The sequence below is a fragment of the Pseudorca crassidens genome, chromosome 1 (assembly GCF_039906515.1).
Source record: "Pseudorca crassidens isolate mPseCra1 chromosome 1, mPseCra1.hap1, whole genome shotgun sequence".
NCBI classification, from domain to species: Eukaryota; Metazoa; Chordata; class Mammalia; order Artiodactyla; family Delphinidae; genus Pseudorca; species Pseudorca crassidens.
Window position 1 is genome coordinate 120,978,774 of NC_090296.1, and position 14,896 is coordinate 120,993,669.

Below are 14,896 nucleotides of genomic sequence, written 5' to 3' on the forward strand. Positions count from 1 at the left end.
AAGTGATAACACACAAAGATCAGAGTAGGTGAATTAGTGCCCAATACAGGGCAACACTAACATCCTTAGCAAGACACTGGACGGGATCAGGGAGCAGTGTCTAGTACCATCTTTGTCCAAGGGACTTTGAGTACTTGATCACTGACTGCCCTTCAATCTCAACAACCAGTCAACAATCTTCTAGCAGAGCCAGGGTAAAAGTCTTCCCTGCTGTTGGTCCTCTGGACTTCTCCAACTTGTATGAAGTGAAGGGAGGTCCTACCCTGTAGACCCAGAAAAGACCAACTCAATTTAGAAGATGCTGCTCCAAACACCAGGTAAGAAACCGTAACCAGGCAGAGGATGGAGAAGGGGTGTGAGCTCCATGGTCAGGCATGTATCTCGTAACATCAGGCCTATCTGATGCCTTCAGAGTCAGCATATCTACTTCACGCTTGGTGAATTCTGCAAAGTCTCCCTAAACTTCCTCTAGAAACAATGTTAAGAACTTGCTCCTGGTCAGAGTGGGGGAAATTCGTAACTTCCACTTCCTTTCAGAATTACAGGGTTAAAGGAAAGTTTATTCAGTCAGTCAACAGATATTTACATTAGCATGTTACATGTTTTATATCCTACCTAAGGGGAAGGTGAGATAGAAATGGAAAAGCATGACACAAAAACGAACATGGAGATTGACCTCAAGAGGGAACCAGACCCCCAAAGGGTTAAAGGGACGTGTAAGAAGCCCCAACAGAGGGTACGTATAGAGCCACATTGCACCGAGGGAGTGGACACTGCTGGAAAGAGTCAGGGAAAGTTGGAGAAAAGCTAACATTTGAACTAGGCTGTGGGGGAGGAGAGCTGCTCAAGCAAGACAGGAGTGCTCCAGGCACGTGTGGGAAGGCAGAGGTGAGAGTATGACCAGGGGTTTGGGTGGAGCTGGGACAGGTTTGCAGCACTGATCTCATGGGCTACTAGCAGAGGAAAAATCTGACTCATGTGTCAGTTCTTATGCAGCAACTAAAGGGTAATCAGAAATAGTAGAGAGGAAAGGCAAAGATAATCCCCAGAATGATGTCTAGCTATAGCATAAATCATGTCTGTGTTTGAGTGTGGGTATGACTGGAATGGGAAACTCACAGCCTTCAAAATTAGTTATTCTGTGAAGCTTCAACCCTAGGACTTGAAAAGCTGCCAACTTCTCTAACTCCTGCTCTACTCACTCACTAATTCCATGTTTTTCACTTATGACCTGAGGTGATTAGTGAGTGTGACCTTTGGTCCACAAGCCTTCAAAGGGTATTTTAAAAATACCATCATATGCAAGAAACTTCCATGGTCTTGCCACTAATTTACCTTGGTTAATATGTATAACCTTCCCAAAGAAGCTGGATTAAATGATCTCTAGGGTCCCTTCTGATTCTGAAGACTGGCAGTCAAAGAGGATGCCTGAAAAGTAGACTGCTAGGCATACAAAGCCTGGGGAAGAATGTATGACAGCCCCTCTGATAGAATAGGAGACCGGTCAAGCATTAATCAGAAAGTGAGAGTCGAAAGGTTTGACTCTCCCATACCATCAAGAATCATCCCACAGATTGGAAAAGATGTTTTCTTTGACCTTTTCTGGAGCAGATACTGTCAGATTTCCAATGTCTAAGGCTGCCCATGGGCCTCCTTAGATTGTCTCAATTCCTAATCACTATTTCATGTGTTCCAGGAATATACTATTAATTGCTCTCACTGCCTTGCCTTCCCAAAAAAACAAGAAAAGTACATTAAGACCACTTTATGAGCAATATTTTCTTTGGGATAAATGTACTAGAATAACAGTAAAATTTTAAGATTGGGGTTAGCTCTTCTTGGTGTCTTATCTTGAAGGTAAACAGCCAAATCCTTTACCAGACAGACAGCTTTAACAAATCACGTACAGGGGTTCCATGCTGGTCAGAAACTGCCAATGACCTCCAGATTCATGATGTAACCACCAAGACTCTAGAAAGGGTGACCCCAGCCACGGCAGCCAGTATGGTAGGTTGCAGAAACTAGTCCAGATGTCTAGAACTCCCCAGGAGAAACTCCAGCAACCACAGAGACCCACGTATAGAGAACCAGGGCTGCCTCGTACTCACCATAGGCATACCGTTCTCCTTCTTGCGCCAGATCCACTCTGGGTGGGGGTAGCCAACTGACTTGCAGTACATCATGGCATCCTGTCCTTCATTCTTGTTCTCACTCCGTTTATGGCCAGTGATGTCAGGAGCAGCTGTGAGAAAGAGTGTTGAATACAGTTACCATGGGAGCATAAGCTGAACAGGATACAAAAGGCCCCAACTATTGGCTCAGAGCCCTGCTTCTCCTTTGACCCACTCTCATATTCAGCTTTGATAACATGCATTTCAGGTCAGAACACAGCAATGGAACCACTCCCTTGCCCTAACCTCCCACCCACCAAAGCAGACACCAGGATTACTATATGCGAAGTTCTACTAATAATACAGGTGGTTCTCCAACCTACTGGAAGAGAGCACAGGTGCAACTGCATAAATTAAGCCAACCTTTAAAGAAAATGCAAACAGAAGCTATTACCTTCTCTGCCAGTCATGGTTTTTTCTTAATACACCTACGTTAGCAATAATTATGTATTGTATCAAATGCCATATATTCCCTTAAGGAAATGAGAGATCCCTGAGATCAAACACCTAAAATCAAGTCCTACTGCAAGGTATATAAAAACAATGAATGCTTGGAGAAGCTAGGTGATGAGTATCAATGGCCAAGCCTCTCCCAGAAAAGAGGGAATGAAGCAAACTGGTCTTCACAAGGGAAGAAAGAAATGAACAGGAAATTCAACCAGCGTCCCAAGAGATTTTATTAACAGCTTAAGAATCTGATTTATACACCTGATTTGCAGTCATCTCAATGAACCCAATCTTAGGGGAATTTCTAGACATGCCAGAAGCTGCTGATTTTCTCTGCTTTTAGGGATAACTTAGAAAGAAATAAACAGCACCTGTGGTTTAAATATTAGATAAGTTTCAAGGATCCAATTAGCCTGAGATAGGGGCTAATTCTTTGAATTTGGCCTTCTTTGATCTTAACTGTATTTTCCACCTTACCGCATCAGTTATACTAATCCAAAAGCAATAAAACTCCAAAAGCAATAAAACTCAAAGTAGGCCAGACATCACTTTGCTGGCGAAGATGGGAAGGAGAATCAATAGGCCTGGTCCAAATTCCAGTTTTGCTGGTTATTTAATTATTCTGTGCTTGAACTCTATACTCCATTATCAAATGGAGTTATTTCTAGCCGCTGCCTATATCCAGTGTCTTGCATAGATAGATGTCAAAATATTCATTTTGAGACTGTAAAAGCCTGTACAATTGTATTATATCATGGGCTGACCCCATGTTTCCCTTCTGACTGGCTTGGCTTTTCTTGGCTTAAAAATAATCCAACATCCTGCTACTCCCAGACTGTGCTTCCCAGACCACCTCCTGAGGCACCTGGATAGGAAAAGAATGAGCAAGGCCCCAAGCCATTTCCACAACCTGCCAAACTAAGGCCTGCAGTACTACTCAGCATGAGGTGTTTTCTAGATAGGACATTATAAAGGAAATATCTGTTTTTCCAGGCACAGTTCCTCACTACAGAAGGGAATGAGTCAGGCTGGCTCAAATTCCCATCACACCAAATTTCTCCCACAGCCAGTCAGTCACTGTTCAACCTGGTCACCTTCCTCAGAGCTTCCTTCAATCAGTAAATATTAAGGCCCATCTTAAGCACTCCAAGGAAGGAACACACTCCACAGCCATACTTAAACACCATCATGGGGGAGTAGGGAGATACAACAAGCAGAAGAGCTACATTTTGCCTCTAGTTGTGTTTCATTCATTGGACAAACATCTGTTGAGCACTCGTTACATGCCAAATACATCAGAGTGGTAGGGGAAGGCCATTCTGATGAGGTGAATTTTAGCACAGTCATGAAGAAAGTAAGGGCGTAGGCTACATATATCTGCGGGAAGAACACTCCAGGTAGAGGGAAAGGCAAAAGCTCTGAGGCAGAAGCGTGCTTGTTATGTACAAGGACAGCATGGAGGAGTCTGGCTGAAACACAGGGGGACGATGGTAGGAGACCAAATCAGAGAATGGAGCCCAGATTGGATAGGACTTTGTAGGACAATGAAATTACTTTGGCATTTACTCTAGGTCAGCTGGGAAGCCACTGGTGAATACTAAGTGCAGGTATGAAATTATCTGTATGCTTTAACAGGCTCCCTCTGGCTACTATGTGGACAAAAATTGTAGAGACGATAGTGGAAGCAATCCAGGCAAGGGGGAGAGGGTGGTATGGATGAAGGCAGTAGCAGTAGAAGTGAGGAGATTCTGGATATATTTTATAGGTTAAGTTAATATATTTGTTAATGAACTGAATGTGGAAAGTGAGAGAAAAAGAAGTCAAAGATGATCCCAAGGTTTCTGGCCTGAGTAACTGCAAGAATGGAGTTGACAGTTACTGAGATGAGGAAGACTGAGAAGAATTAGCATTTTTTTTCGTTTGCTTGTTTTTGTTTTGTTTAGGGATGGAGCAATCATGGTAGTAAAAAACCAGGAGTTCAAAGTTTAGGACATGTTAAGACTTATTTAACATCCAAGTGAAGTTGTTAAGTAGGCAGCTGAATATCAAGTCTGGTGCTCAGGGAAATGGTAGAGACGTAACTTTCAGAAATCAGCTTACAAGTGATGTATTTTTCCACTTTCATTCTCCTTTGCCCCACAGAGAATACTCACTCTATTTACTCTGGCCCAGTTATTTGACTAATTCCAATGTATTGTGAATTCACTAACATCAGCTTTTGCCTTGGAGACTCATCCCTAAGATTACACATAAGAACCACCTAGAAGGCTAAAAGCTGAGTTGGTTTATGGCTCCACAGTCTCTAAAAAGCTACTATTCTTGAAGGCCAAGACCTGGGGAGACAGGTGGGGATGGCCTTCACTCCTGCCTTGGTGCTCAGGAGAACACCAAGTCCTCCTTTCATTCATCTACTTCCAGATTCTATAGAGGCTTCTATTTACAGATAGGAAGGCGCCTTAAAGGCTACTGTGTGCAGAGACTATACAGGAACTTAGTGTGCATCCCCACTCCGCAATTTATTGGCTATGTTTACATAGTGAAGCCTGTTAAGAGTTTTCAATGGTTATTACATCTACTGCTGCTTTCTCCTCAACTCAGCAAAGAATACTGAGTGAAGCTTGGGAATGATGTCCTCAAAAGAATAATGCCCTGATTATTCACCCTTGAACTGGTGGAAGTATCACTAGTGTACCAGGAAGACAGAAGATTAACCCAAGTCACATCACTCTAACCTGATAAGGAATGATTATAACAACCATCACTTTAGCCTCTGGGTCAATGAAGTTTTTTACTTCTCTCTGTCCTTTATGGTTGCCGCTCAATCAGAAAGCCTGTTCCTGCCCCACCAGCTGAGCAACACAGCAGACCCACAGCAAGAAAGGTAACTAGGCTCTCAGAGCACATGTCAGCAGTGGTCAGAGAGGGGGGCCCCTTAGGGCTCAGAGTCCACCTCTTAAATAGTACACAAATTCTTTGATATTCTTCCCTTTAAGAGGTAGAGCCTAATTTCCCTCCTCTTGAGTGTGGGCTGGACTTAGTGACTTGATTCTAAAGAATAAAATATAGCATACATTTTATATATTTATAAAATATGTATTTTATATATTTTTCATATATAGAACATGAATCAATATATAGACAAAATATATCTATATGTAAAAATAAAGGTGTGCAAATAGTTCACAAAATACAAAATGGCTTCCCTTGCCCTCCTTCCCTCTCGCGCTCTCTCGCTCTCACTCTCTCTCTCGGAACACACGCTCTGGGAGAGGGGAGCTGCCATGCTAGGAAGACACTCAAACAGCCTATGAAGAAGCCCACGTAGTGAGGAATTAAGGCCTTCCGCCACAGCCCGAGGCAGCCATCTAGCCCCAGCCAACTGGAGAGACCCTGAGCCAGAACCACCCCACTGATCTGCTCCCCAATTCCTGACCCACAGACACTATGAGGTAATAAGTATTTGCTGTTTTAAGGCAATTTATTGTGCAGCAACAGGTAACAAATATAACCACCCAATGAGGCAGACATTACCCAATTTTTATAAATAAGAAAACTCAAGTTTGGTAAAGTTTGGTAAAGTTATTTAACATCTAAAATTATGCCGCTAGTAAATTCTGGTATAGCCAGAATCCAAATTCAGGGCTATCTGACTCCAGAGGCCATGTTTTTTGAACTTTACCATATAGAAGGGGAAATAACCAAACTAAAACAGAGTCCATAAACAATAAAAATATACAATATGCATTACTGGTAACTGCACAGCAAACTGCCCAAATGTTATCTTTGCTTGTAGATGTACTAGAACGCTCTAGACCTAAGGTGGGACTGATCTATCTGTCAGAGTTCAGCTACTTCATATACTATAATGTAAAGAGTTTTAGACTTAAGTTAGAGAAATTTGGCTCTACTGAGACTCTATTACTCACTGAGTAACCTAAGGTGGGTCATTTAAAATCCTTTGGGTTTCAATATTTACTTTTGTAAAATGGGAATAAAATACCCACACTTCATAGAGGTCTTACGAGGATTAATTTACATCTCTGTATCAATCTAGCACAAGATTGGAGCCCAGGGTCAAAAATAAACATTTAAATTGCATTATTAGTTAGGGAAAGGAAAGGTTAGGCTAAGACAAGCATTATGAGTTCTAAGAAATCAAAAAGATGCTGATTATTATGTGTTTTCTCCCTATTTGCTAATATAAACAGGACTTTTGTTTGTGGCTCTAATAAGGTTTACTCAGGTCAGATACTGACAAATTATACTGATTAAAGGCCTATTTATACTGATTATGGTGCCTCACCTTATGTGGGCTTGCCACTTAATAAGGACCTACTTAACTAGGTCCTGTTGGTCTGCAAGTAGGTCTGAGGAGTCGGACAGAGCAAATACTGCTTAATTCCCTTTATCTTCTCAGGGAGGCACAGACTGGGTAGCAAAGAAGTAACAGAGATCCTTAGAAGAGATCACACACCCATTTGGGAATTAACTCATGATCTGGCCTTGTTAGCTACATACTCTAATCCCATGAGTTAATGGATGGACCCTTCCAGTATCCTAATAAATGGCAACACCGGGGTTCCAAAACAGTCTTAAGTTACCCACCAACACCTGACCCAATGTCATTATCTAGGCCTTTGGCTGAGGACAAAGGCATGTTCCTCAGTACCCTCTGCTGCCTAACTTGCAGGCATTTACAGAGAAGCATCCAGCTTCTCTGCCAGGCTGGTGGCTGTAGAAAGTGCCAGCTTAGGCAACGGAGGCATGTTCAGCTGAAGATGATGTTAAATAAAGTTAACACAACAGAGCTGAGACAGGATCAAGGTATGGGGCCTCTTACCTGGACTGCTTATTTAGTGCTCACTTTTCAAAGCAAATTCATAATCTTGCAACTCATTTTCAAAGAAACTCCATCCTTAAAGATATAGCACAACGTCTCATCATACAACACACTGATAATGTAGAGATGGTCTCTTTGCTTCCTTCATGCAACCTATCAAATCCCAGAGACACCTCATATTTTCTATAGGCAAAAATAGAGGCTTGGCTGAAGGCAGAGGGAGAGTTAAGATTTACTGCTAGCCAAGGGCCAAGCCCAAGAAACAATATGAGACTGGCTGAGATGGAAGCAAGAAAGATGTTGGGGGACTTCCCTGGTGGTGCAGTGGTTAAGACTCTGTGCTCCCAATGCAGGGGGCCTGGGTTCCATCCCTGGTTGGGGAACTAGATTCCATATGCATGCTGGCTGTAACAAAGAGTTCTCTTGCCACAACTAAGGAGCCCACGTGCCACAACCAAATAAATAAATAAATATTTTTTAGAAAAAGGAAGATGTTGGCTTTTTGGCTCAATAATTATACAGAATAGATTAATCAGTGGTTGTAAAGACTAGAGCAGTCTGGGACTTGTGCTGCCTTCTGCGGAAGAGGCTTTTCCCTCTCCTGCAGGTGAAACCACTGAGTAGGAGGCACTGAAGTCTCCACTAAGAATGATTCTAACCTTGGCTGTACACTATAATCATCTGGAGTGCTTTTAATAAGCCTGATGCCTAGGCCACATTTCGTATACCTTAAATCAAGTTTGAGAACCACTGCTCTAACACTTTTCCTAGCATCAGTGTTTGAGATCAGGGGACTACAGGGAGTGTCTCATAAGACAGGGAGATGAACGCGTGGAGGTGTGGGGGGCACTGAGGTGACAGTCTCAAAGTTAAGAACCTGACAGTCACTATTACTAGGAAAAGAAGCTTAGAAATCGTTTCCTTCACTAACCCAACTTCTCATCTGTGTTCACATAAGGGAACCACAGACCTTTAGAGCCTTACAAAACCTTCAAGATCATCTATCTCATCTTACTTCATCATACACTTGGGGAATCTGAGGCCCAACGAAGGAAAGTGACTGGTCAGGGCCACAGCAAGTTTATAATGGCAGGGCCAGGATTAGAACCCATTTCTTCTGTCAGTCCAAGACCTTTACACTGTTATATGCTGAACACAGCGGTGTGGCTTAGTGCTTAGGAACATGGGCTCTGGTACTAGGGTGCTTGGGTGAGAGCTCTGGCCCCACTGGTTGACTATGTCACACTGAGCAAATCATTCAATTCCCTTGGAGCCTCAATTTTCTCACCTGGAAAGTGGAGATAATAATGGCATTTACCTCAGAGTTGTGAAGACTACAGGAGAGGAAAGGGACAAGTAATGTGCCTGGCACATAGTAATAAGCACACAGTAACGTTAGCTGTTCTTATTCTTATTAAGGTAGGTCAGAGTAGCACCCTGAAGAGAGGAAAAGAAGGAACAGGTATGGTTATTTGGGCTATGGTTCATGTTCAAAATGTTCAAGCAGCTTCAAGATATTACTGTTATGCTTTCAGAGACTTTTCAAGTCAGGGCAATTCTGAGACAGAACCAGCTTTGACATCAGCTCGAATTTAAACTATGTCACAACCTCTAAGCATCTCCACCTGTCAAACTAGCTGCCCGTCAAACGAATAAATGAGCACAAAAACACTCTGCATGCTGAAAGTGCTGTACAAACGTGAGAGGTGTATTATTACTCCTAATAATGGTATCTGTCACCATCACTATACAGTCCGCCTCAGCCAGTCTGAACTTTGATATATCAGTTGTAAGGCCATGCAACAGAGTAGGAAACAGGGATGCAGGGCAAGGTCACTTCTAGAAATCCTAACATTTAGTCATAATATTCAAATAGCAAGAAAGCTAATAAGTAGGGAGAAGAAAAACAAGATCAATCTTGGCTCTCATAGCCACCAAAAGACTGAAATTCAATTGAAATGCCCAATGAGCAGGGAGACATAATGATGGCCCTAATAAAACACCAGACTCAAACCTTCCTGGGGCTGGGATGTACCTTTCACAAGCGGCAATGGCATGTCTGTCGCAGAGGACTTGCTGACCACCAAAATCCTTTTCTAAAAACAGCAATAAAACTCAAACTCCTTGTTTACTGGAGTCACCAGAATGATTGAAGGGTGAGGATAGGGTCTGGGAGTCATGAGAGGTATTTTCTTTTCAAATTTGTCCATTACATAGAAAACTTTAACTTGTTTTTGTGAGCACATTTTTTAATTTTAGAAAAGGAAGAGGAAGAGGGAGGGACTAAGGGCTAGAAAAGTTGAATAATTACAGGGATAGAAAATTCAACACCTATTCTTTCACAAATGCTGTATGGTAAGGTGTGGAGTCTCCAGAAGACACAACCTCTGAGGAGTCTAAAAGGAAAAAGAAGCCTCCCCAGAGTTATCTAAGCAGATCCCTGGAGAGGCTGGTTATAGGACCGAGGTCCCACAAGGTCTAGTCATTGCTGTTTCCTCTCCCCCTGGCCAGCCCTGCTCCATCTTCCTCCCCCAGCATCTGCTCAGGTCACCTGCCAAATACCTAAGAAATGTAATCCTCAACAGTAATAGTATCTTCCTGTTTATACTGTGCCTCATTCTTGTCCTTTAAAAAAAGAGAAAGAAAAAACAAACCAACCTTACTTCAGGTGCAAGGCCTTCCCTACCACATGTATATACGACCACCCTCAAAATTCCTTTCTTGACGGGGATCTACAGGCTAAGGTGGAAAAGCACTGCCACCTCAGGTCTGTTCCCAGATATGTGTCCCTCCCTCTGATTCCTTCAGCCTTCTTTTCTTTTGTACATAACAAGTAACTCAAGATTTAGTCATTTGACATATAATGCCCAGTCTCTGGCTAGTCTAAGTCCTTCACTCCCCACAGTGCTGAGCCCAAACAACACCCCAGGGAAGTTTTCAACTGCAGGGAAAGCCAGATGGGGAAGAAAAGGGCTGAGTGTAGAATAAGTGCTAAAGAAATATGTATGTATGGTCTGAATTATATTGCCTTGAAATGTCGATTTAGTTAAAACCACAAATGGAGACTCTCAGAGACTCCTCCTGGCAGAGATCACTTATGTTCCTGAATCCCCTGAATTTCTCTGTTCTTGAGTACAACCACCTCTTGCCTCTCTATTACTCAGCAGAGTTTTTAAATCATTATAGCTATAAAAAGATAACTGTCTCTTACCCCACCCTAGAGGAACTGAGGAAACAAGAGTTTACATGAAAATGCTGTGGGAACAACACATATAACGCTGTAAATTCAAGGCAGTTTTCTACCCCAACCATAATCGGGAGCTAGCTTAGAATGTGATCCTGGGCCTATGGCAAACCCTCCTAAACTTACACAAGAAAAGCCAAGTGTTCAGTCTTTACCAGACCAAACTATCTCTAACCTAAAAGACATTAAGTTTTCAGCTGTTCTCTATCCAGGTGTCAGGGGAGAGAAGGAAGAAAGACTAGAATTCCATATGAATTTTCTTGACAGACTAACGTATCTGCCCAAGCTAGTCACAGAATATGTTTTAGGATTATATAAAACAGAATTCTCTTAAGGTCTACTTCTTTAAAATGAGGATATTAATACCACCTGTCCAATCCACCTCACAGGGTTATTGTACAGTACAAATGCAAAAGAGCACAGTACATGCCTTCACTATGGTGAGATACTGTGCCTGTTGTATCTTCCTCGGAAGACACTCCTGACTGCAGCCTCCAGACCACTTCTTATTTGCTAAAAAGAATGTGAGGAAAGATGCCTTTGGGGCCATCGGAACTTCACTTTCTTGAGCAGACAAACCAATGGAAAAATAACTCTCTTTCTACTCCTGAAAGTGCTGCTTAGAAATCATTAACGCTTGATCAATACGATTAGAGTTAGTCAAGACTTCGAATTATATGTAATTATCCTTTAGGCTTGGAGACCTCGATTAACTAGACACTAGACACTCTCCCTCCCTCACCCATCCCATTCCCTCTGCACTTGAACTTTGTGCCAAAAGCTTAGCCTGGAATGTTGCAGGGCCTCAGATCTCATATGAAGGAGTGAAACGTCTCCCCACGTAGCTCAGCTCATCCAGGGCCCTTGGCTGGCTTAAGAGAAAACGCTTTATCACACTTTCATCCTCATGTTGAAGAAATATGGCACTCTTCAAAAACAGTGATAAACCCAGATCTCTACAAGAAAAGCCACGGAGTTAATCAAATCCTAGGTTCTCTGGCCTGTGTGGACTGTAACCATGCCACTGTGACTCCACCCCTTCAGGTATTTAGAATCGAATCTGGCCACTAGAGGAGGCACTGGCCGTCCTTATGTCAACAAGGACACAAGTTAGGGCAAGTGTCACCAAGACACTACTTTCCTTTAGTAACAACATATAATAGAAACTTTGTGTCTAAGATTTTCTTGAGTCTGAATTTTTAGTCTTCCAAATATTTTAAGGAAAATCTGAATACCTGCTATATATGCCATTCCCATTTCCTAAATTTATCCTTCCACCTTCTAGGGATCACCCTATAGATTTAGAGAACAAGTTTGTCCTTCCTAAGCAAAATGAAAAGGACTAAAAAAGATCCTCACCTCTTCAGTCTGACCTCAAACAGTAGCCCTGCCTCCCCATGGCCATTTTATAAAATGGAAAAACATAGGGATGGCAGTCAAGACCTGGGTTCTATGCTAGCTCTGCCACAAACTCACTGTGTGACAGAGAGCTAGTGGTTTCACTTTTCTGGGTCTCAACTGCTTCTTTGAAATAACACAGGAAAGCTGGGTTAAATGTTAGTCAGCTCTGACTCTTACAGTTCTATTGGCCTTTCTTGCAACCTTCAGCTACAATCTCATCTTTAAGATGCCGGGCACCCAGAGTTTTTATTACAATTCTAATGAATTACCTTACAAAGAGTTTATATTCACCCTGCACACTGTACTTTGCCAAATCCTGGCCCATTGGAGATACCTACATAATACTACTTCAAAGGCTCTATTCTAAGAGCTTTACCTAAGGATGAACCATTATGAAGCTACCAAAATTGAAACATTTTTTGAACTACAAAAACAGAAATTTCATATGGTTCAACCTACTATATTAACTTATTTAATTCCTCTAACCTACCCATGTGCCACGTGTTAGGTTTTACAAATGAGGCAACAGAAGCATAGAGAAGTTAATAACTCGCCACGGTCACACAGTGAATGATGGGATTTGGATTTAAACCCTGGCAGTTGAGCTCCTGACCCTTCAGTCCTATCCATAATATTATACTGCCTCCCATTATGAAAACAAGAAAAGCTCAAAGACTGGAAGCCCAGACCAAGTCAGTGTCTCAGAAGCAGAGTGAGAGGCTCACACCGCAGCCTCTGTTGGTTTGTACCTTTTACTTCAATGGTGGCATTTGCTTTAGGAGCACTGAGAAAGTGATATACACAGTGGTATTCGCCTGAATCCTCAGCTCTCGGTTTATTGATCCTGCAGAGATGAGAAGAAAAATCAAGTAAGGAAGCTGGGAACAGTCAAAATACACAACAAAAGGAGAATCAAAGGGGCAACCAGGGACCCTGCTCACCAAGTCGTGCCCTGACATGCAACTCACCTCCTCCTAACTAAAAGCAAAAACCTCCCTCTGTGTATTAATAATTTACTTCTTACTGGGTGTCAGGAATACAGGTCCCTAACATTAAGATGCTCCAGTCTATTGGGAGAAATAAACTACAAAGCAAGTAATCAAAAGAGAGGGCTGTACAAACTACTATAATCTACACTTAGATACAGAAGATGGAGCCATCACCAAAAAGTTCTTGCTCACCTGGCGGTTCCAGTCAAATAAATAAGAGCAGAAAAAAAGCAAATCTTTTTCTGCGCTTTCCTGAAGACTTTTAGTAGTAGTGTTCTTCCTACCCTGCATTTTAGTAGCATGCCTTTCAATAAGTCTACTAACAGGACATAGGAATATTGGGGGAAAAAATCTGCCATCAGAGCATCAGCCACAGAGATGCAGCTCAGTTCTCAAGACTTTTAGGTGCAGCTAGAACTCAAGGGCCCTGCATGATCTGGCCCCTCCCTAGTGTCATCTCAGCCACTTTCTAGCCCTACAGGTCTCTTTTCAGTTTTTCAATGTGCTGAACTTGTTCCTACCTCAAAACCCTGACACAAGATGCTCCTTTATATAGAATGCTCGTCCCATCACTCTTAGCCTCTTAAGTCCTTTTCCATTGGTCTTGGCTTACGTGTCACTTCCACCCCCCAATCTAAGTGACATCCCTCTCCCTGACATTCTCTCTCATACTACACTGTAATTCTTCACGACCCTTATCACAATATGTAATTATTTATTTATGTGATTGCTTGATGAATGTCTGTTTTTCCCTACAGACCAAGTTCTATGTAGATAGGCACTGTTTATTTGGTACACAATTCTATACCCAGCACATACCCTGGTGCCTGGAATACAGTAGAAAAATGAATAAACACATGAATGAACACAAACTTAGACCAAGTTAAGCAGAGTGAAAGGACTGCAAGAAGTATGTATGAAGAGAACAGTACTTCCTCTGAATCCTATAGGGTGATCCTATACAAGCTTTCTTGGCCCTGAAGGTCAGCTTCATATCAGCTCAGTTCATGCTGGCCTAGACACATCCCCCCAAACGTGCAGAAAGGCTGGTGTGTAATTACAGAAAACAGAGAAACATCAGCTTCCAGATGAGAAAATAAACATTATTTCACTCCTACTCTTTTTTTTTTTTTTTTTTTTTTTTTTTTGCAGTACGCGGGCCTCTCACTGTTGTGGCCTCTCCCGTTGCAGAGCACAGGCTCCGGACGCGCAGGCTCAGTGACCATGGCTCACGGGCCCAGCCGCTCCGCTCCACATGGGATCTTCCCGGACCGGCGCACAAACCCGTGTCCCCTGCATCGGCAGGCGGATTCTCAACCACTGCGCCACCAGGAAAGCCCCCGCTCCTACTCTTTTGCTCAATGGTTAAAATATAATACTTGCAATGGTCAAATCTCCACTGCACTAATGTCTGAGAAAAACGCCTGACCTCAAACACTGGCCAAATGCACTTACTCATCTTACTGTTCATCCCAAAAAAGACTTGAAGAGAGTATGGATGAGGAGAGACATAGCCCACCCACAGGACTGTCTCAGCATACCCACGGCAGCATAAGATTCTAAGAGGAGCTGTCAACAGTCTTCTCAATTTGAACCAAATGCCTATTCTTATATCAATATGCTCCCAATAGGGAAACAGACACCAGTTAGCTGCTCTTAGCAATGTTCCAGAGTTAGGAGGAGCAGCAGCAGCAGCAGCAATATCTTTAGGGCTTAGACTTGACTACAGTAAGTTCCTTGAGAGATGACTCCCAAACTTGGGGCCATGCCTATGGGCTCAAAATCTCCCCACAACATTTCCTTT

At 42.6% G+C, this 14,896-nt stretch overlaps 1 protein-coding gene across 2 annotated transcripts in view; it reads right to left on the reverse strand.

Moving 5' to 3' along the window:
- The window catches only part of NPTN (neuroplastin), a 55,749-nt gene that overhangs the window by 9,755 nt on the left and 31,098 nt on the right, over positions 1–14,896 (reverse strand). For both annotated transcript variants that reach the window (XM_067752994.1, XM_067753002.1), the window contains exons 4-5: positions 12,853–12,947; positions 2,109–2,242 (exon numbers count right to left, since the gene is read on the reverse strand). In XM_067752994.1, the coding sequence (XP_067609095.1) occupies positions 2,109–2,242; positions 12,853–12,947 (229 nt within the window). The remainder of the gene's footprint in view (positions 1–2,108; positions 2,243–12,852; positions 12,948–14,896) is intronic.